Below are 22,075 nucleotides of genomic sequence, written 5' to 3' on the forward strand. Positions count from 1 at the left end.
AGCCGGGTGCGGATTTTGGCTACTACGAGATAGTGATCCGAGTCAACGTTCGGTCCTCTGAACGACCTCACGTCTGTAACGTCTGAAAAGTGCCGTCCATCAATCAGAACGTGGTCAATTTGAGAGCAAAGCTCTCCATTCGGGTGCATCCAGGTGTGCTTACGTATGTTCCAGCGTGCAAAATAAGTGCTACAGATAGCCATCCCTCTAGCTGCAGCGAAATTAACAAGCCTCAGGCCATTGTCGTTCGTAGTAGAGTGGAAGCTTTCCCTACCAGTTACGGGGCGGAAGAAGTCTTCCTACCCGACCTGTGCATTTGCATCTCCGATGACAATCTTTATATCGTGTCCTGGGCACTCATTGTATGTCTTTTCCAGGAGCTCATAGAACTCCTCCTTTTCGTCATCGGGTTTCTCGTTGGTCGGTGCGTAATATTAAAATTAAATCTATACATATAAAAATGCACCTCTGTCTGTTTGTCTGTCTGATTCATATAGGCTTGGAAACTACCGAAGCGATCAGCGTGAAACTTTGCATATAGGGGTATTAGGGGCCAAGAAAGGTTACTAAGATAGTTTGAGATCGCTCCCTCTTCTGGAAGGGAGGGGTCCCATACAAATGAAACACAAATTTCTGCACATCTCGAAAACTAACCAAGTAAATAGAGCCAAATTTGGCATGTGGATGTTTTTAGGGGCAACAAATATGTTCATATTAGTTTTAAACTCCTCCCTCTTTTGGAAGGGAGGGGGGGGGGTCCGTACAAATTAACACGAATTTCTGCACATCTCGAGAAATAATCAAGTAAATTGAACCAAATTTGAAAACCAGCGGAATGTGACCAAATAGCACCCAACGTGGGTAATTCCGGAAGCGTAATGATGCACAGAAGCCACAAATCGACCTCAGACAACATTTTGAAATGTAAGATGGCAACTTCCGGTTTCTGGAAAACAGCCAAAGATGGCCGCTTTCCATCCACTATGATGATATTTGGAACCAGTATGGTACACAGGAGCTAAAATTGACCACAGACCCCATTTTGAATTCTACGATGGCCACTTCCGATTTCTGGAAAACAGCCGAAAATGACCAAATGACACCGAATATGAGTGTTTTTAAAACAGAATGACGCTCAGGGGCCAAAAAATGTCTCCGAATGTCATTTCGAAATCCAAGCTGGCGACTTCCGGTTTTTGAAAAACAGCGGGAAAAGACCAAATACCACCCAATATGGGTTTTCGGGATCGTAATGATGCACTGAAGTCACAAATAGACCTCAGACAACATTTTGAATTGTAAGACGGCAACTTCCGGGTTTTTGGAAAACAGCCTAAAGTGACCAAATACCACCCAATATGAATATCTCCGGAACCAGAATTATGTCTTGACTTCAGACACCATTTTGAAGTGTTAGATGACAACTTCTGGGGAACGGCCGAAAAAGACCGAATATTACTCAATATGGATTGAAGCCAAGCATCGAGACTGGACACCATTTTAAATTCGAAGATGACCACTTCCAGTTTCTGAAAAACAACCAAATGAACTGAATGCCACCCAATATGGGTATTTCCGGAATCAAATTGATGACAAAAAACAGCTGAAAATGACCGAATACCACCCAATATGGATAATTCAGAATAGAAGTGATGTACAGAAGCAAAAAGTCGAGAATGTTGTCATTCCGTAAAAACCAATCTTTTCAAACGATTTGTCTTTTGGCATTGAACATATCTTATGGCCGATTCGTCGTGCATTTGCAGACTAAATATAAACAAATCGCAAGGAATCAATGAGTTTGGAATTTTTAAAATTATTTAATTGGAGACAATAATGGGCGGGACGAAGTTTGCGGGTCAGCTTGTAAATAAATAAAAAAGTTTAAGCTCTTAGGCAGACAAATCTCGTAAACGGCTTAACTTGAACTGTTACTGAATAAAAAATCACTGTACCATAATAATTTTTGATATTTTACTGCCCAGAGTTGCCTTGAACGGATATTTTAGAGTGAAGGCCTAAACACAATGGTTGCGGCTGCGTTGGCGACAATTTGACTGTTAGCCCGTTCATTTTCTGTTAAATTAACGTCAACGCAACGCAAACGTATCCATTGTGATTGAGCCTTGAGCTTTTCAAGTTCACGACCGTTGATAATGATTGCATCCACGTGCCAGATCTCCATGCTTGCTGCGATAGTTACTTGCTATTAGTAGAAAAAAAAAATCGAATGCGATGATATTTTCGATTTCTTCCCAGATTCAACATGTTGCTTGGATACATCGCAGCTCGTCGCATAGCAACGGACAATTCATTAGAAGAAGAAAGCTACACGCGGCATCAAATTCCGACACTGTTCGTACCTTCTCCGGTAGATTCCATCCGAGAGGCGGTGTTGACGGTGTCTCCAAAGAGGCAGTACCGTGGCATCTTAGTTCCAACAATACCCGCCACCACCGGTCCGGTGTGAATTCCTACACGTATCTGCACCGATTCGTTGGCACTGGGAAAATAAGATGAAATATCATACAGTAACAAATTGAAAAAAAAAGTAGAATTTCTCTAATTACTTGTGCGGAATGCTGAAACAACCTGAGGCATCAAGTAAATCCAGCGCCATCGTGGCAATTTCCGAGACGTGTTTATTTCCTGAAATTGAAATTAAACCGCACGAATCCCGGGTTAATGAAAGAAAATTCGCGTACATAAATAGGTTTAATTTGATACCACCATTCTTAACCGGAAGTCCGGACGCCACCATGTACGAGTCCCCAATGGTTTCTATTTTATAAACGTCGTAGCACTCAATCCGCTCGTCAAACATTCGGTAAATCGCATTCAGAAAGGAAACCACCTGCAAAGTGAAAGCTCTTAATAGGGTTTCACAAACCAAATGCGAATAGCGGCCACCTCTAGTGGGGTGCATTCGGCTGCAATTTCCGTGAAACCGACAATGTCGCTGAAAAAAATCGTCACCGCCGAATAGTACTCCGCCGGGACCGTTTGAGCCTGCTTCAGTTGTGTGGCCACGGTCGGGGGTAGCATTTGAAACAGGAGCGAGTCGGATTTTCTCTTTTCACGTTTCAACTCTTTTGCCTTGTGCGCTAGGTTGACTGCATACATCTGAATGGTGGCCACGGCATTCCTAACCAGAACGATGATGATTGGGGATACAATCAAGACCACAATGAGAATTGCAATTCCAAAGGTTTCCATGCGGTCGGCCTTTTGGAGCACTTTTTGCACTTCTTCCCTGCGGGAAAAGGTCATTAAATTAGCCACATAACATATTTTTTGGTTAACTTGAAAAACTCACCTGATAATCCATCTCACTCTATCCTGAAGTTTACGTAGCTCGTCAATGTAGGAGGCCATGGCTTCGTAGTAAGCACGTGCAGTAGTAACGTTTGCCGGTATTTGAGCGTTCATGCGAATGGTGGCACTCCATTGTTTGATTTTTCCGTAATTTCGCATGCCACGTGTCAGATTTTTGTACATCATTTTAAGCCTCGGAATGTAGTTCAAAGATGCGTTCAGCAGCTCTTTCCCGACTATGTCATGCTGTACGTACATCACATACTGTTCTGCCTTAAGAAATCCTCGCCCGTAGTAATTGATACCATAAACCGATGATATATCTAAACTTTCAATACTCTTTAGAAGATTTTTGAAACTTAAAAGAAATCGCCAAACGCCACTCTTGTTAGCGTCTTTAATTTGATTAGTTAAATGCTCCAACAGAGCAGCATTCACCGTCGTGTACCAATGCAACACATCCCGCACGGAACTATACTCCGACTGTATATTTTCCCTGAACTCCACCAGCTCTTCCCTGAACTCGCTCATATTCAACCAAGTCACTTTACCGTCATTCAGTGTTGCGATGGTCATATCAGGCCAGGAAGAAATATTCTCCAGTGCCCGATCCGTCTCTCGAAAGCCTTTCGTCAAATTTCTCCGCAGCATGCTGCCGTTGGTGTAGATGAAAAACGCCACATCCGAGCGTTCCTGTTGCAGTTTAGTCACCACCTTGCCCAGCCCCGTCGCCATCGTAACCTGAACTTCAATTTCGGTGGCCTCCATCCGGTAGCTGACGATATCGATCATCTCGTAGGAGGTCTGAAAAATCAGCGCCATTATCGGAATAAACGGCAGCACGATCATCTTCAGCAGCTGAATTTGTCGGCCTCTTTTGAAGGCCGGATTTTTCGCCTCGGCACTGCAGCATCCTTTACCGTGCAAGTTGGCGGTAGCCGTGCTGACATCTTCCGAACTAACGGATTTTATCGATGCGCTATCCACGTGAGAGACACTCGAGTGGGGTTTCATGGCAAGTCTGTAATGGGTAAAAAGAAGAAGCAAAAAAAGCACAACGTGAAAACGCAAAATGTAAAGGAAGCTGTTAATTTTCCTCCCCGCGGGTGGTGATGTCTGGAGCGTTGATGTGCTGCTTCGGAATGGCATTTTCCCCTTTCCCGGTTTGGGGGAGCATCTTCCATGGAAGACATAGAGCTTCGTGCGTTGCAAGAAAAGCCATAGAAAGAAAATACAATTGTTGTCAACCTACGCTATTGATTATTGTTTCGAGCTCAAGAAGTTAATTGTACACATAAAAGGAAGCGGTTGTAATGCTTGAAAATTTTGCGAGGTTTCTGATTGAAGTATTAAGTTTGAATTGCACTTTCTAGAAGGTAAACTTGAACCTATTTTCAATAGAAACAGAACATATGTAAACTGAAAATAGAACTTTAACATTAAGTTTGCTTAAATTAACAAAAAGAGTTGTTCTTATATATTTATCATAAGCTTTGCATTAACTTGATAAAAAAAATGATATTCTTAGTATTTTACAGTTCAAAATTTTCAGTATTTTCGATTTTTTCGGTAGACCTGCGTAAGAGAACTTTTTTGACACGTTTAACATATGTGATATTTTAGATATTCACGGTGCTCCCACAGACCGTTATTATAAAAAAAATGAACCAAAGAATCTGAGTACGCCATTCGATTCGTTATGACGTCCAGAATCTCTGGTCAAAATTTCAAAATCATCGTACGGTACATTTTTGAGTAATGCTCTTTTGAAGGTCGTAAAGTACAAAAAAGGGATATTAAAACGACGAAATACTCAATGTAAAGCACGTTTTTAAGCCACAATTTTATGAAACAACTTCCAAAATAGTTTCTACACATTCCAAGTATTATATTTAAAGACATTTACAATTGGTGGAAAGATTTATTTCAAAATCCCACAGTGCACAGTGGTCTAAATTAGTAAAATCGTGATCGTTCCAGATTTGACTATGAAAAATTGATTTTATGTGCTCAATGTCTTCAGCAAAATTGTTTCATAGAACAAGGCCTTACTTTTGGTGTTTTTGGTTTTTTGATCAATCCACCTAACAGTTAGATAAAAAAAATATGTTTCCTAATTTTCAATATACCGGTTTGCTTCCTTCAGTAAAGTTGTGGAAAATTTCAAAAGAAAAACAATTGCTGAATACTGCGATGTCCTATCTGTACGTTGAACACGACAAAATAGAGTTTTTTTTTGTGGAACACCCCTCCTTAAAATCAGTTTTTCGTCTATAAGTTCGACTGTAGTGGTCAAAACAATGCAAAATGTTCTAAGAATTCATGCATTCAACTAAGTGTTCCTCAGGACTTTGTAAAATTTATTGTTTTGACAATCACAGAAAAAATTACATGAGCATGAGCATGAGCATGAGCATGATTGACCGCCCGCGGTTGCTACTCCGTTATTGCCAGATCAGCTGTAATTACACAGAGAACCAACAGATGATGCTTGGGACCAACATGCATCCTCAATGTGTAAAAACTGGTGACCTTAATCTTTGTATTAGGCAATACCAGCGCCGGCCGCATCCGAATGCAGGTCAAAGAAGGAATTTGTATAGGAAAATGTTGACGTGATACTCGCTTATTGGAAGCCGAGAACACCTCTGCACTTCCACGAGAAATCACTGGGATGTTGGAGAAAGGGCAAGGTACACAGCAGGGTTCGTTTTGGTAAACGATGCGCTGGTTTCGAGTGTCGGGTTCTTTAGAACAAGTATCGCGCGAACAAGTTCATTATATCCGCCACGATATTCATAATGCGATTCGAACTTATTCAGTTTGACAATGTAACACCGCAACAATAAATCGTACGCGAGAATACTAGACCTTTGATCAAATTGGGACAACTTCAAATGATATGGTATCTCCTCGGAAGGTGATCCTCTTCTCCTCTTTACGCCGAAATCAAGGGCGCGTTGTTGATCTATCTTTAGATAATTCGACCTCATGAATGTATCGACGCGGAGTCTAGGGGTTCGTTCAACCGGACATTTCTACCTAACAAATCGACCAACGACGTTTCTCGTATACACTTTGTCTGCTCTAAAAAAAACGATACGATCCCGCGAAAAACACACCTGAAAAACAGAATATAACAATGATGCGCGCTTATTACGAAAACGAACCATGAGTATATTTCTTGCCAAACGGTCCGCGATGTAGCCTTTGCTACTCGTAGCCATCAGCTATTTGTCAATCCCGAGTACTTCCGAAGAAACGACTGCACGTCGGCCGACGCGATTCTTTAGAGGGTATACATTGTGTTTTCGTTAATCGCGATATTTATCGACCGGACGAAATTTTCGGTTAAACAGTCACAGTGAGACATGAACAAGTATCTGGGTATAGCCCTCGAAATCACTATATTCTAAAAACGTTCATATAAGTAAAATGCTCCCGAGCCGGAAACGCAGTTTACATCGAAGCACTATGCACGACCGCTTTATTCCCTCCTACCGACGCAGAAACTCGGGGACACGACTTTTCACGCCGATTCTATCTTAGTTGTCGATGCGAATGTTGCCTATTAAATAAAAAAAAATGGCAAAGTTTCATGCATGCAAAGCCTTAATAATTTAAAAATGCAAATTTTCATATTGACCAATATATGGTCTTAAGTTTGTTAACAAAATGCCGACCTAGTCATGTTTGGAACATTGTATACAAAACATATACAGCCCAAAAGCTAGAAAAATCGGAAAAGTGAAGCATAAGATTTCATGTATTATCACTGCACCATACTCTCAGCTTCCATAAACCACACCATTGCTCTCGAGGTGAGAACATGTTTGCTAATAAAACCCTACTTAAAGCCTGACCGTGCAAAACCGTGGTAGATGACGGATTCAAAGTATACTATGCGTCATATTGGCTCATTACTAAGTTGAGCTACCCATTACCTTATAATGGGTGTGATACTGTTGGAAAGATAGAAAAATGGCAAAGCTTGGTGCATCTAAAACATTCAGTGCAAACATCAGGTGTAGATGTACATACTAATCAAAAGTCTTGAAATTATTGACAGGACGAAACCAATCATGATTATTTCAGGCTGACTAAATAATCCTCGAAAGTCAAACTCGACTCCATTGAATTTTCTATTACCTGTCATGCGAGAGTCAGTGCGTTTAAAAATTCATGGTACACGACACATCAGTAAATACAACTTAATTAATCTATTCTACCATAATTTCTAATAAACAACACTATTACACAAAACCACACGAAAAAAGTCTCCAGAAAAACATCTTAATTGCACTCTGTTTTCTATTTGGACAATCGAAACTGTAACAGTTAAACATTCATAACGGCCACAATCAAAACGGCACGCTACGTCGTTCCTCAAACTGGCAACTACGTGGTATCCGGTGGATCATCACATGATGTAAACCATATTCGAACGCGGACCAATTAGGAAAAAAAAAATAAAATTCCAAAAGCGAATCGTGTATGTCGTATCGAGCCCGTTGATAAGTTAACCTACCTCACCTGACGATTCTCATTGCTTTTACTTGTGGGAGAATAAAGTAAAACATTTCAAGACTCATCGCGCAAACAAAAAAAAAACCCTACTCGCAGCCGAAAAGCTACCACACCTCGTGCACCCAACAGATCACACATTCACGCTTCTGCCAAAGTCCAAAGCCCGCTAAAAACCACTACACACATAGCCTTACATTCATGAAATGTTTGATACAAAAAACATATACTCATCTGTTTTAGTTTGGTTATGCCTATGCCAGCGAAACAAACGCCGACTAGCACAGCGCAACGCTATTCTCTCCGCTCTCCAGGAAGTGCCGTTCTCTTCGTTCACACCACCATATGCACTCCATTATCGCACGTTAATAATGAACCGCTTGTTAGCGCGACGCACGAAGTAGGCACTCACACTCACGCAACCTAACTGGCCTAACAATTTTTTATTTGATTTCGTGGATAAATTATAACTTCCACGCATAGAACACTGTGTTTTTCACAAAACCTCCACTTTTCTCACTTAAACAAAGCATCACAGATCACAACTGTACACTTTTTAGCATGTTTGGCCCCTCATTTCACTTACAAATCAATAACTTTAACGAATTGCTTTCGGGGCACGTATTATCGGTTAGTCGTGTTGCCAGCTCCTCTTGACAATCACAGAAAAAATTACACAGAAAAAACTGTTTTTAAGGGGTGGTGTTCAACAAAAAACTCTATTTTGTCGTGTTCAACGTATAGATAGGACATCGCAGTATTCAGCAGTTGTTTTTCTTTTAAAATTTCCCACAACTTTACTGAAAGAAGCAAACCGGTATATTGAAAATTAGAAAACATATTTATTTTATCTAACTGTTAGGTGGATTGATCAAAAAACCAAAAACACCAAAAGTAAGGCCTTGTTCTATAAAGCAATTTTGCTGAAGACATTGAGCATATAAAATCAATTTTTCATAGTCAAATCTGGAACGATCACGATTTTACGAATTTAGACCACTGTGCACTGTGGGATTTTGAAATAAATCTTTCCACCAATTGTAAATGTCTTTAAATATAATACTTGGAATGTGTAGAAACTATTTTGGAAGTTGTTTCATAAAATTGTGGGTGAAAAACGTGCTTTACATTGAGTATTTCGTCGTTTTAATATCACTTTTTTGTACTTTACGACCTTCAGAAGAGCATTACTCAAAAATGTACCGTACGATGATTTTGAAATTTTGACCAGAGATTCTGGACGTCATAACGAATCGAATGGCGTACTCAGTTCGATTCGTACAAAACGTACAAAGTTCGATCGATCTAGCTTAAGCTCAATTTAGGAATATATGAATCTTTTAACGTCATCCTTTCTAGAAAAAATATCAAACTGTACTTCAAGTAACAATAACTATGCAAAAATCATGATACAAACCGTATTTTGCCGTTTTGTACACCCAACGCAAACGGGGAATATTTTTTTACTTTAGGGCAATTTTTTATTACTTATTGTGTCTTACGACTGCGCATTATACACAAAGAGTAACAAAGAAAAAGTAATAAATATTATGACGGCCACACGCTTGTATGTGTTTCTGGAGAAGAACATACAGCCAAGCACCGCAATGCATGTGTTAGCCAGACTTCACTCGCTGCATTTGTATTGATGCAACGATCTGGTTCATTTTTGTCTCCCTTCATGCACACATAATCAGAATCTCAACCGTCATCCTCAAATGTCTAATTAGAAACACTTTCGTTTCGTCCCCCAGTGTTTACTTGAAATGGAAATATGTAATACTGTCTGACCAGAGTTGCCGAAGTTGCGAATATTGTCTGGTTAGGCACGAGTATTGTATTTTCAAACAGGTGCAAATGAGTTTCCATGAACCAATAAGTATGTGTTTTAGATATCTTGCAGGAAAGCGAATGTTTTTGTTTTTCTCTAACGCAGTTCACAGATCGTGATGTCATTTCAAGACGCATTTTAAGTCTTTGAAATCATCAACGTTTGCATACTCTATGACGGGGAAAATGCTGCTTGGCAGCTCTTGTCATATTTTTTCTCTGCTCCGTATGCGAACTAATATACGCACACCGGATGAATTGGAGATTGAAGAAACTTGTAACATGTGCAACATATGCGACGCTGTGTGATTTTTTTTGCTTGAGATGAAAAGGGAGCAGTTTTCGACAGAAAAAATCTTGCATGTGGTTGAAACGACCATTATTAGATAGTCGTACTCCCGTAACACGTGCTAAATATATGGCAGTATGTGTTGTTACTTGACTGGGGAAGAATTTTATTGCCTTTAAAGTAATAGGTTTGTTACCCAAAAAGCAATTTTGCGCTATTGCTTCTAAAGTAATAAGGAAAAGTTTTGCGTGTAGGTTCGAGACTCAGAAGACCTTATCGTTTAATACTTTTGATTCGGATTTCTCAGAAAGTTTTACATCAATTAATTATCAAAATAATTTTTTCAATGGAGACGCAAGGTGGTCATGGTTGATATTGAAGGTTGAAAAAATTCTATCTTCAAAATAACAAAAAAACATTCGTGACAACATTCGTATTTTTCATTTTCCACCTCTAGTGTACAACAATTCAGTAGCTGCCGCTTTGTTTAGATCAATAACGACGCCGGTTACGTCCTTACGGTCGGTTAGGGATGGAAAGAAGAAAGTGCTACAATCGTTGTTGCCAGAAACTGAGTTTACCCCTGCATCTCTAGTGTCGTATACTAGATCTTTCCTACGGCACTTTAAATCATCAAGTCATTCAACCACGCAGGTAAGTTCCGTTACATCAGCCGTATGTAACTGAACTCAACCTTTGCCTACGTTACAGCATACTCGTTACCAGGCCTTGCTGAGTATACTGCAACGCGGATGCCCGATTCATATAGCACAGCGGTTCTCAACCTAAGGTACGCGTTCCCCTGGGGGTACTCGAGAGCCTTCAGGGGGATACGCGAAAGAAACGGCGAAACTGAAAGAAAAACTACTTGATCACCGTGCTCGGTGACGGATTTTTATACTTTTACCCTTTCCTCTACACGCCTATATGTAGACTCTACTGTTTTTCCCTACCGAGCCTTGTTACCCTGCCAAGTATCAGCAATTATAACTGCCAGCTGTGTCTCTTTGTTTTCTGGAATTTAGCGTGAGGCAAGGGTCGAGTCGAGGGATGGGAAGCCTGAAAAACAATGCGCAAAAATCCCTCTGACATCGAACTCATTATCATTCGCTTGTCAAAACCTAGCCTTGAATCTACAAACTCCCCGTTTTATGTTCTTATAAATTATCGGAGCCAAACAAAAAAACACAGGTCCAAATTATTCATTTCATTTTTAACTTTTTCGGCATATTTGAACTATTCGACATTTCTGGCATTATTAACTATTTATATATTTTAGATTTTGTCAAAATGCCATAAATATTCGTTTTTGAGCTGCAGGATCGGTGTAAGCACTTTCGCAAAAACAATTCGACATTACAATATCTGCATTCTCTGTACTAACGTTCGCATTAAAAATAGACTTTTTCCGGATGGTGATTAAAATATTAAGACAGATATTTGAGTTTGCAAACAAAATTCTACGCCCTTGCGAGCGGCCTTCCGGAAGTTAACCGAAACATTCGCATGGTGAACGAAAACATGCTTTTGAGTCCTTTCTTCGTTTTTTTTTTTATCAATTTCTCCTCAGTTTTCGCGAGAAAATTGTTCGAGTAGATTTTACGCTTCAGGTTTGCCCAGAAATTATCGATGGACGCAGCTGGAGAAATTTGGGCGGGTTCGCTACTACGTCGCGATTCGTCGAGAAAATCGACTTGGTCATTTTATTGAGCCACTACCACTGCGTCATTGACTGTAGTTCCGATTCCAGTAATCCGGACTGTCGCTTCCTAACATGTATGTCCATGTTCGCCAGGTACTTTTTCACTGTTTGGCTGGTTGCACCGACCTCCCGGCCAAGCGCACGCAGCGATATAGCCACTTTTCCATCGGTCTCACTCTACAGTCTCGGGTTTTCTTTCAATGCTCTGATTGTTGTCCAACGGGGGCATTTGGCGTTCACAAAGTGTCGTTTCCGACGCAGCGGGGTACCGTTTTTTGAACGCGCACACTCCTGAACAGAATAGCTTCACTGTTTTCCCAAGCAACAATTGAAACATAATAAAAAAATAAATTGTGATCATTTGTTGCACTAATGAAATTCTGAGGTTTTAGGAAACATTTTTTGTTACTACGATGAAATTGTAAAGAAACAAGCAACAACTAAAGTTGCATCGCTGCTCCAAAAATCTTCACACCAACAACGTAATTCGCGAGGTTAGATTTGTTGTTGAAACGTATAAACGGCATTTGAAAACCTAACCTTCCAAAACAAACATACAAAAATACTTCTAAAAGTTGCTGTCATGTTTTGAAGCCATGTAACAGCAACTTTTGCTCGATCGTTTGCCTTATATTTGTTTTTGAGATGAGGTTATTTACTGCGTTGTAACTTTTGGGTGATTGGACTAGAAGTCGTCCAAAAAGTGTGGGTCTCTGAACGAAATATGATAAATTGCTTTGAATTTCATTATCACGCTAAGGTACTGATAAATTGAAGAAGCAAAATTAAAACTGGTAATGGCCATTGCATTGCATTGGCATGATAAGGGAAGCAATATTTAAAACTGAGCCATGAACTTGCAATGCAGCATTTACCATGTTGTTATCAAATTCCATGCATAAGTTCATACACATTGCGGTTTCATTCTTGAAACAACGAAAATGTTGCAATTGGCTCCACCTCCTGCGCTTTTTTTGTCATTGTATATGAAACTGAGATGTAACTGCAACTTAATTTCGCATAAGAGTTTGTTGCTGTGATGCACAAAGTTCATTATCGAAACAAATTTTGCTGCTTGGGTTGGCCATCACGGTTAGAGTTCGACTGATAGAACTGTAATTTTTTTTCTATTGACTCATGGGTTACTCTGATTTATGCTGCATGGATTCTTCAGTGTGTGTGAAAGTAAACCCATGAAAAATCGGCAATTTTTGTTTTCATTTTTGTAAATGTAGAAGTTATTTTACGAACAATACGACAGCATTCTGCATCTTACTAATCCAACTAAGCAATGATTCACATTGCCTGCAAATATTTGGTTGGATTCGCTCCATGTATTTGCTCCAACCACGACAGCATGAATGTGTGCAAGCTCACCTTAAATCGTTCAAGGGGGAAAAAGGATCCTATTTGATGAAAAAAATCCTTCTACTCATATGGCTAAAGTTTAACTGCTGCAGTGTTTTTCACTTTTTTCAGTTTTCGGTTATGTTTGCCTTTAACAAGGTCTAGCACAAGGACCATGACAGCTAGCTTAATTCTATCAGTATCGTTAAAAGCTGAGAAAATTTCGTACTCAATACTGTCTTGAAAACGTCGAATTAGAGAGAATAAGAAGCGCTTAGAAAGGAACAAATGTGCAATCAAATATTTTTTGAGAACTGCAATTTTCTCTCTGAAATGTGTGATAAACATAAGTTTTGTTGTTAACCAAATTAAACATTGGAGTGTACTCTACAAGTTGTTTTTTTTTTTTTTTGACTCCAAGCATCCAATCTTTTAGTTTAGCTGCTAATCCCCTTTAACAGCAACAGGCTGTACCTCGTTTAGTGTTGCAATGTTCTGCTCCATTGTATTTACTAGACGTGCCCGATCAGAAAGAAAAAAAATAAATAAAAATGTAACAGAAGTTGTTAGTTTGTTACGGGAAAAACCTTAAAGGCTGTGTTTTCAATTTATTTGGTCCTGTTAGGTGTTAAAATAACAGAAATTATAACAGAAAGGATTCTACTAGTATCAAACACATATCAAAATTTGTTACTATTATATCAGCTTTCTAACAAAATAAGATAGTATATAGAACAATATAATAACAAACATTGTTAGAAACAACAGGTTTTGATTAAAACAAAAAAATATTTAGACTTGTTTCATGACTACTTCATTTCACGTTTTATTATTATAACTCATTCAGATTCAATTTTTTTATCAAAATTATATGGAAAATACAAAATTGTATCAAATTATGTTATTTGTATCTCACGTTGATAGAATTTTGCAATTTTTAGTTATGTTCTTCTGATCAGGTGTCGTTGACGTCCTGTACAAAGCATGCACTGCATACTAGATCAATGCTTGAAACGTTTCGTTACACAGTGAGCAGAAAATTGTGAATTGGATTGGATTTTTTTTCATCAAATTTTTAGATTTTGAGTGAGCTCCCTAACACCCTGTATATTAAAGGGATTCGATATGTTGTGTTGCTAGATTGCTGGCGTTTAAAAAAAAACCAAGAATGATTATTACACAAGCTTATTTAGATAACGGTCAAAAAATTGCAATACTAAAACTATTCTCATGAGACATTTGTGTTTTTTTTTTTCAAAAGTTGAACTTAGCCGCATACCGTCGTAGTATGCTATAGGTATCCGCTGTGTGAATCTTCGGTTGGCTGCTGAACGAGTCCCGTTGTAGCCGTATAGAGCAATAGGCGAATTTTGTTTTCTTAGGTAGGTGATTGAAATTAATGAGTTTTTGAGTGCGGATGCCCGACTATTATATGAAATTTAGAGCTTTTAAATGAGATTTTCAGGATTCTACTTTATGAGAAATCTAAAGTGAACTAAGAAAAATCCAATACACGTAAAATACACGTAATTTTAATATGGTTTACATAGTTGGTAAAATAACGAAAAATAATACCAAATTATTGTCCTACAAGACTACATGAATAACAAAGCTTGATATTTCAATAACAAAGGCTGAAAAGTATGTATCATAAAGAGAGGCTGAATGAACGAAAGGCTGAAACATGAAAGGCCTAAACTTTCGTAACTTGAATCATAATCGTTGAAAAATTCGGACACAATTCTTTATAAGGTGACAGAGTTCAATGTTCGAGTAATATTGGTTTGTGCAATAGAAAATTAATTTTCGGCAACATTTGAATCTATACGCACTTGACTCTTGTACACGTTTCCTAGATGGTTCAGGGCGAAACGGCCGAAGGCCGCGAGTGTTTGCCGGCGACCCGCCGTCGGAAGCGCCGGCCACTGCGGGTGGGGGGGCAACCCCCGCAGAAATCACCTCTGTATAGGTTCGTTCGTTTTCCTAGGTTTACTTACTCGTAGGGGTGATCCCCTAGTTTAGTCCGAACGAGCGATATCGAGTAAGGACAGCATACATCTCAGACAATCGAGTCGGCGAGTGTTGTTTTAAAAATGAACTTTGTGAATTTCAACCCTATGATTTTTCAGCCTTTCGTGTTTCAGCCTTTTGAGTTTCAGCCTTTCGTAATAGAACCGCGAGATCTGATATCAAAATTTTATGATATTGCATGTTTGGAACGTGAATATCTTTCGAATAACTCATAAGTTCTCATAGCTAAATATGTTATTGATGAGTTATTATTTTATTATGTTCTTCTGCCCGGGATATATCATAATAAGGGGCCATCCACATGCCATGTGGACAGATTTTTAACGATTTTGACCCCCCCTCCCCCTCTGTGGACAACTGCCCATATAAATTCTAAAAAAAATGTATGGACCGTGGACATTAACCAACCCCCCCCTCCCCCCAAAGCTGTCCACGTGGTATGTGGATGGCCCCTAATCTAAACATATAAAAATGCAGCTCTGTCTGTCTCTCTGATCCATATAGACTTGGAAACTACTACGCCGATCGGCGTGAAATTTTGTATATAGGAGTTTTAGGAGCCGAGAAAGGTGACTAAGATAGTTCGAGACCCCTCCCTCTTCTGGAAGTGTAACCTTTGGGAAAAGGTTCCACCGTATAGCAATGCTCTGGTGACAGTGTTGCTATACTATAATCAGACCGAATGTCAGTAAATGTAAATCCCCATGCCAGAAATTGTTTGAATTATATAAATATAAATAAAGAACCATTAAAGTCCGATCTAATTTTAAATATTTGCTCGAAACTTAGAGGCCTCCGAAATAGTGAGTCGTTACCACGTCGATAGAGACACCAGTGCAAAAAGATTCGATGTGCTCTGAAATGGGACCATTCACTATAACGGGCGGCCAATCAGGAGCTAGTTAGCTTGCCGAAAAGGGTAACCGTAGGGATGCTAGGCGACTTACTGCTGCCACTTCCATCGGCGATAAGCCAGGACAACAACCTATGGTGGCGCGCAAATCATCGTTGTTCGGCAGGCAGCGTGATCGGCAAAGCCAGAGAGACTGGTGTCAGCCGAAGGTGCGAGGTTCAGTGTGACGTAGGCTGGAGAGAACCCGATCGGGATGAGGTTCCAGAACATTCCAACGGTTATATAAGGAGGATCCCAACGTGGGACAAGGGAGACCGTTTTAAACCATCAAGGTAATTGGTCAAGTTTCACTATTTTCTTGAACAAGTTATACCAGACGACGTTTTCCCTGGTTAGATTTTGTGCTAATACTTCTAATACCAAAGTGCCGAGTAAGTCCGCGTGTGAGTCAGAGTGATTTAGTGCCGCCGGTGCCGTAGGAAAGTTTACCAATCGCCTAGAGCTCCGGCCACCCCAGCTATCCGCGAAAGGAGCTCCTGGACCGTGTTAGGTTTCACGAGCGAAAGACCTGGAGAGCCACGTGCACCACTTCCAACAAGCCTCACCGCCATCGCAGCCACCTCCACCGCCTCCGTCGTAGCCACCTTCAAAGCCATCATCGCCTCCGCCGCCACCGTCACCTGCAAGGTCTCGCCGTTCGCCACCCGTAGGATTCATCGCAGCCGCAGTCAGTGAGTCGAATATATTTGTCCGTTAAAAGGGTTTAAATAAAAATAAGGGAATTTAGTTACAAGTATCTATGATTTTTATTTCGGACGATTTGCGATCACTTTCTGGTGTGCACCAAAGCTATTGTTTTACAGGTTGTGATCTTGTCCGAGCGAAGTGTTTCAAGTGAGTTTTCCCTAGCGCGTTTGTCGACCCAGAGAGGTCAGAAATATAAGTAGAGTCTTATCCGACTGGGAGAGACTACAATTGGCGCCCAACGTAAAAGAAAAAAATCTGTCCCAAGCAGATTTTATTCCCGCGTCTAGGGGAGACTCACAAAACCTCCGAAGATTTCGTGATTTGAAAGTGTTTCGATTTTTGCTTTATCGCTTCATCCGTGGTCCAACAGAACAATCCGTGTGATTGTAGTATACATTTTCGAGATCGGTGCGCAAAGAACAGCACCCGCGTGGTCGGCTTTCGCTCTCAGATCAGAAGCCTCTATTGTTTCGATAACAGATAAAATCCTCATTAGCTTTCAGTGATACCGACAGCGCGCAATAAGTCTGGTTTGTGGCTAGACGGAAAAGTGTGGCATTGTGTAGCACAGTAGCACGTGCGTTTGCGGGTTGAGTCTGGCTTTGTTCGTTGCGGGCCGAAATTTCTATTGATCGCAGTTTTGATTGAAACCCTGTCACAATGGAGGGTAATATGATCGCTAACCTGGTAGATTTACAATTAAAATTTTACGATCTTCGTGCTGATTTCCTCAATGAAGATGAATTAGATTATGAGCTGAGTGTTAGAGGAATCATATGCGAAGATGGTGCCCAAATGTGTAGAAAGCGAGGAAATTTATGAGAGGCACTTAAAAAGGAGAAGAATAGTTGTGATCGCGATAATTTACTCGCAATCCGTTGCGAATTGGACCCCGTGTTGGATTTAGATTTGTGCATTAAAAAGTATAGCCAGGTGAAAGATAGTTTAGAGGGTACTTCTCAACCCGCTCCGCCCCGTTGTCAGTCTACTTTGCTACACTAGGGAGCGCGATTGTGTAGATTGCTTAACCGTGCGGAGGAGGATAAACAGAGTCTAGTAAAAGACATGCTTAAAGAAATTGCAGATCTGTTAAATTTGCACTTTTATAGCAAACGGCAGGTAGAATTTGATTTGAAGGACAGACAGAATAGAGAAGGTACAGATTCACCGGCAGGTTCACCCGAGCCACCGATACCGGTACCGATCGAGCAGCAAATGAATTTACTTGACCAAACAGACGTTGATTTGATGCAATGTTTGCAAAGATTGGGGGTATATGATCCAGCAGGTGGCTCAGTTGATATGAGAAACGATTTTCGAACAGCTATGCTCTGTCTAGAGCATGAACTTTATGCATTACGTAGATACCGGCAGACTAGCACATCAATGATGTCTCGAATTTTAGAACCGCCCGTCGGTACGACCACTGTAAGCTCCACCACTGTTAGTGAGATAACCACTACGGCAGGAAATAACCAGATTAGTTCCCTTGACCTGCGAACGACCGTGGTGAATTCAACGAATATACCAAGAGTTTATCCAGCTAATAATAAGTTTGTCTCTGGGGTGAGTTCTAGCAGCATAGTGCATCATTCGTATCCGGCCGTTTCAATTCCCTCCTCAATAACGCTGTATTACAGTGGATATCCCAGTTGCTCGACACAGTATAATAATGTCCCACCATTTTCCGCATCATACGGAATGCCACAAACTTCGGCCCCTTATATTAACCCGGCGTACGTGAATCGGAACCTTTTGGGGCAGAGGGATGCTATCCCAGGCCCAGAAGGACAGTTTCCCGCGAGGACGCAAACACATTCCCCTGCATTCCCATCGGTCACAACAGGACTATCTTACCCGTTACCACCAGTTCCCATACCGTATCCACCGTTTTCGGATTCTTTTCCGGTGTGGAATAATTATCCGCCTAGACAACATCAGTCTGTGAATTACAACCCTTCATGGCCAACAGATTTTATTCTCGGCCCAGAGGGCCAACACCCAGCAATGTCGACCGCGAATTCCGTTGGATTTCCACCGATCACGGTAGGACAAAGTTACCCGGTACCACCAGTCCCTAACACATTTCCACGCATTGATGTTGAATCATCAAGATACAATTATCAGCATAAATCATTGCCCGTTTCAAAATGGAAACTAGAGAAGTACGCCGGCACAGACCAAGGAAGTAACTTGAACGAGTTCCTAGTCTTGGTTCAACAATTATCGCTCGCTGAGAGAATCTCAGAGCAAGAATTGTTTGATTCCGCCTTCCATTTATTTAAAGGTCCTGCATTGAACTGGTACATGTCTGCTAGTTCCAAAGGAGTACTGAGAAATTGGAACCATTTGGTTCAGGAATCAAGAAAAGCCTTCGTGCATCCGGAATTAGATTCACTGGTTCGGTCGGTGATACAACAAAGGTTTCAGCAACGATCGGAAACCTTTCAAGATTGTTATTATGATATGGAAAAACATTTCAGGTCCATGACCGTCCAAATGAGTGACGGTGAAAAGCTAGACGTTCTCAAACGCAATATGAGAGGCGATTACAAAAAGCTTCTGCTTTGGAAGACGACTGACACACTTCATGAGTTAGAAGATGCTGGTCGACGTATAGATGCCTCAAACTTTTCTTTATACTACAAAATGCTGGGTCCAGGGAAATCGGCTAATGCTGTAAGTTTGAGTATTTCCCCGCCGCCGGAAACGGTACCACTCAATAGGCAAAACCAAAAGCAGAACCCGGACCCTCCCAAGCCAGGGAATGAAAGGGGAAAAACTAATCTCGAGATAAATATATCACCTAACCAAAATAAACCCACTGCCACCCCTTCGAAACAAGCCAAACAGGTTGACCCCCAAGAAGGGAGTCCCCGTCAGGTTCGATCTTTGGCAATGTTGGTAGCGGCACATGAGCCGCCCACCACAAATCAGTGTCTATTTTGCAGATACTCAGGCCATTCAATCGACCAGTGTCGTTCCGCCAAAGGTTTGATTTGTAGAGTCTGTGGTTTCAAGGGTTTTGATACGCAGCACTGCCCATACTGTTCAAAAAACGAACGAGATGCGACCGAAAAACGCCAGTCGTAGATAGTGTCCGCGTAAACCATCCAGAAATAGAACAACCCCCACCTGATTGCTGGGAACCCGTTCCGGCGGAAATGTACGAAGCCAATGCACCTCAATCCCTAGTTGTTTATTCGTTGAGACCCAACGACAATCGCCCTTACGTGTCAGTTAAACTATATGACCGTAAAATCGATGGATTACTAGATTCGGGAAGTAACATATCCCTGATCAGTGACCAAATTTATGAAATGCTGGACCGTCCGGTATTAAGACTCTTACACATACCTACTGAAGTTCGTACAGCAAGTGGAACTCAGCTAGAAATAATGGGGCAACTTTATATTCCGTATACATTTGATGACCAAATTAGAATAATCTCAACTTTAGTAGTTGAAAATTTATCCCTTTCGTGTATTTTGGGCATGGATTTCTGGCAGAAATTTAATATTCGTCCAGAAATTCAATCGTGCTTCATAGGTAAAACCGAAGAACCGACGTCTTCTTCGATGGTTGACCCCCTAACTGAAGAAGAAAAGAACCAGTTGGACAGTATAAAATCTTGCTTTATGGTAGCAAATTCGAAAGAACTAACAACAACACCATTAGTCGAGCATCGAATTGAGATTTCAGACGAGTGGAAAACCAAACCCGCGCCTCGCCAATATCCTTATACACTTTCCCCAAAAGTGCAACAAAAGGTATCAGATGAACTTGACCGCATGCTCAAGGCGGGCATTATAGAGCGATGCCACTCAGATTGGTCCTCTAACGTAGTGCCCGTTATAAAACCAAGTGGCAAAGTGCGACTATGCCTAGACGCGCGCAAGATAAATGAGCGCACGGTGCGCGATGCTTATCCGTTGCCTCACCCTGGCAGAATTCTCAGTCAGCTACCTGCGGCTCGTTATCTGAGCACCATTGATCTATCGGAAGCTTTTTTACAAATACCGCTAGAAACAAAATCGCGTCGTTTCACTGCCTTCAGCATTCAAAGTAAAGGAATGTTCCAGTTCACCCGCCTACCGTTTGGATTGGTTAATAGTCCAGCTACACTCTCCCGACTGATGGACCAGGTCCTCGGTCACGGCGAATTAGAACCCCATGTGTTCGTATATTTGGATGACATTGTTATAGTCACTGAAACATTCGAAGAACATATCAAATGTTTGAAAAAAATTGCCCGTCGTTTAGCCTTGGCTAACCTTACTATTAATTTAGAAAAATCTCGTTTTGGAGTCCGCGAGCTTCTATTTCTAGGATATCTTTTATCCACAGAAGGCTTACGCGCTAACCCCGAGAAAATTAAAGCCATAGTCGAGTACGAACGACCCACCACGGTTACCAAGTTACGCCGCTTCCTGGGCATGTGTAACTACTACCGCCGATTTATAGACGATTTCAGTCGAGTTACAGTTCCTCTCACAGATCTTTTGAAAACCAAGAGTAAAATTCTAACTTGGAACGATTTCGCCGAAAAAGCCTTCTGCGAAATTAAAGAAAAGCTGGTTTCTGCTCCCATACTGGTTAGTCCAGATTTCTCAAAACAATTTTGTATTCAAACCGATGCGAGCGATGTTGCCGTGGCAGGGATTCTTACGCAGGAACATGAAGGTACGGAGCGAGTTATTGCATACTTCTCTCATAAGTTAAATACGCCCCAAAGAAACTATCATGCTTGCGAAAAGGAGACCCTTGCCGCCTTGCTAGCCATAGAAGCTTTCCGAGGGTATGTGGAAGGCAGTCACTTCACTCTGATCACGGACTCATCCGCACTCTCGTACATTATGACTACCAAATGGAAAACGGCAACGCGATGCAGTCGTTGGTGTCTTACCCTTCAGCAATACGACATAACTATCAAGCACAGAAAAGGGAAGGACAATGTAGTGCCGGACGCGTTGTCAAGAAGTACAGCCGTAGTTTCCACCACTAAACCGTCCGAATGGTATGAGAACATTATCAAACGGGTTAGAGATTCGCCCGATGATTTTGTAGACTATCGCCTACAAAACAATCAACTACTCAAATTTGTTGCCACCCCAAACGTACCGTACGATCATAGGTTTGAATGGAAAATTCTACCTGCTCCCGAAGAGCGCCAAGCAATAATTCGCCAGAACCATGACGACGCGATGCATCTGGGGGTAGACAAAACATTGGGTAGCATTAAGCAACGATACTACTGGCCCAAGTTGGCCTCAGAAGTGCGTAGCTATATTCAAAAGTGCACGATGTGCAAAGAGGTGAAAGCGGCCTCTGTGCCCGTCGTACCACCAATGGGAGATCAGAAAGTTACTCAACACCCATGGCAGATAATTGCAAAAGGGGAAATCAATACATTCTTGTCGTGTTGGACTTGTTTAGT

General features: G+C 41.1%; 1 protein-coding gene across 1 annotated transcript in view; it reads right to left on the reverse strand.

Moving 5' to 3' along the window:
- The window catches only part of LOC129718130 (uncharacterized), a 69,362-nt gene that overhangs the window by 14,881 nt on the left and 32,406 nt on the right, over nucleotides 1-22,075 (reverse strand). Inside the window, exons 2-5 of the mRNA XM_055668560.1 lie at nucleotides 3,317-4,336; nucleotides 2,911-3,253; nucleotides 2,571-2,854; nucleotides 2,364-2,503 (exon numbers count right to left, since the gene is read on the reverse strand). Coding sequence (XP_055524535.1) covers nucleotides 2,364-2,503; nucleotides 2,571-2,854; nucleotides 2,911-3,253; nucleotides 3,317-4,329 — 1,780 coding nt within the window. The 5' untranslated portion in view covers nucleotides 4,330-4,336. The remainder of the gene's footprint in view (nucleotides 1-2,363; nucleotides 2,504-2,570; nucleotides 2,855-2,910; nucleotides 3,254-3,316; nucleotides 4,337-22,075) is intronic.

The sequence above is a fragment of the Wyeomyia smithii genome, chromosome 1 (assembly GCF_029784165.1).
Source record: "Wyeomyia smithii strain HCP4-BCI-WySm-NY-G18 chromosome 1, ASM2978416v1, whole genome shotgun sequence".
NCBI lineage: Eukaryota > Metazoa > Arthropoda > Insecta > Diptera > Culicidae > Wyeomyia > Wyeomyia smithii.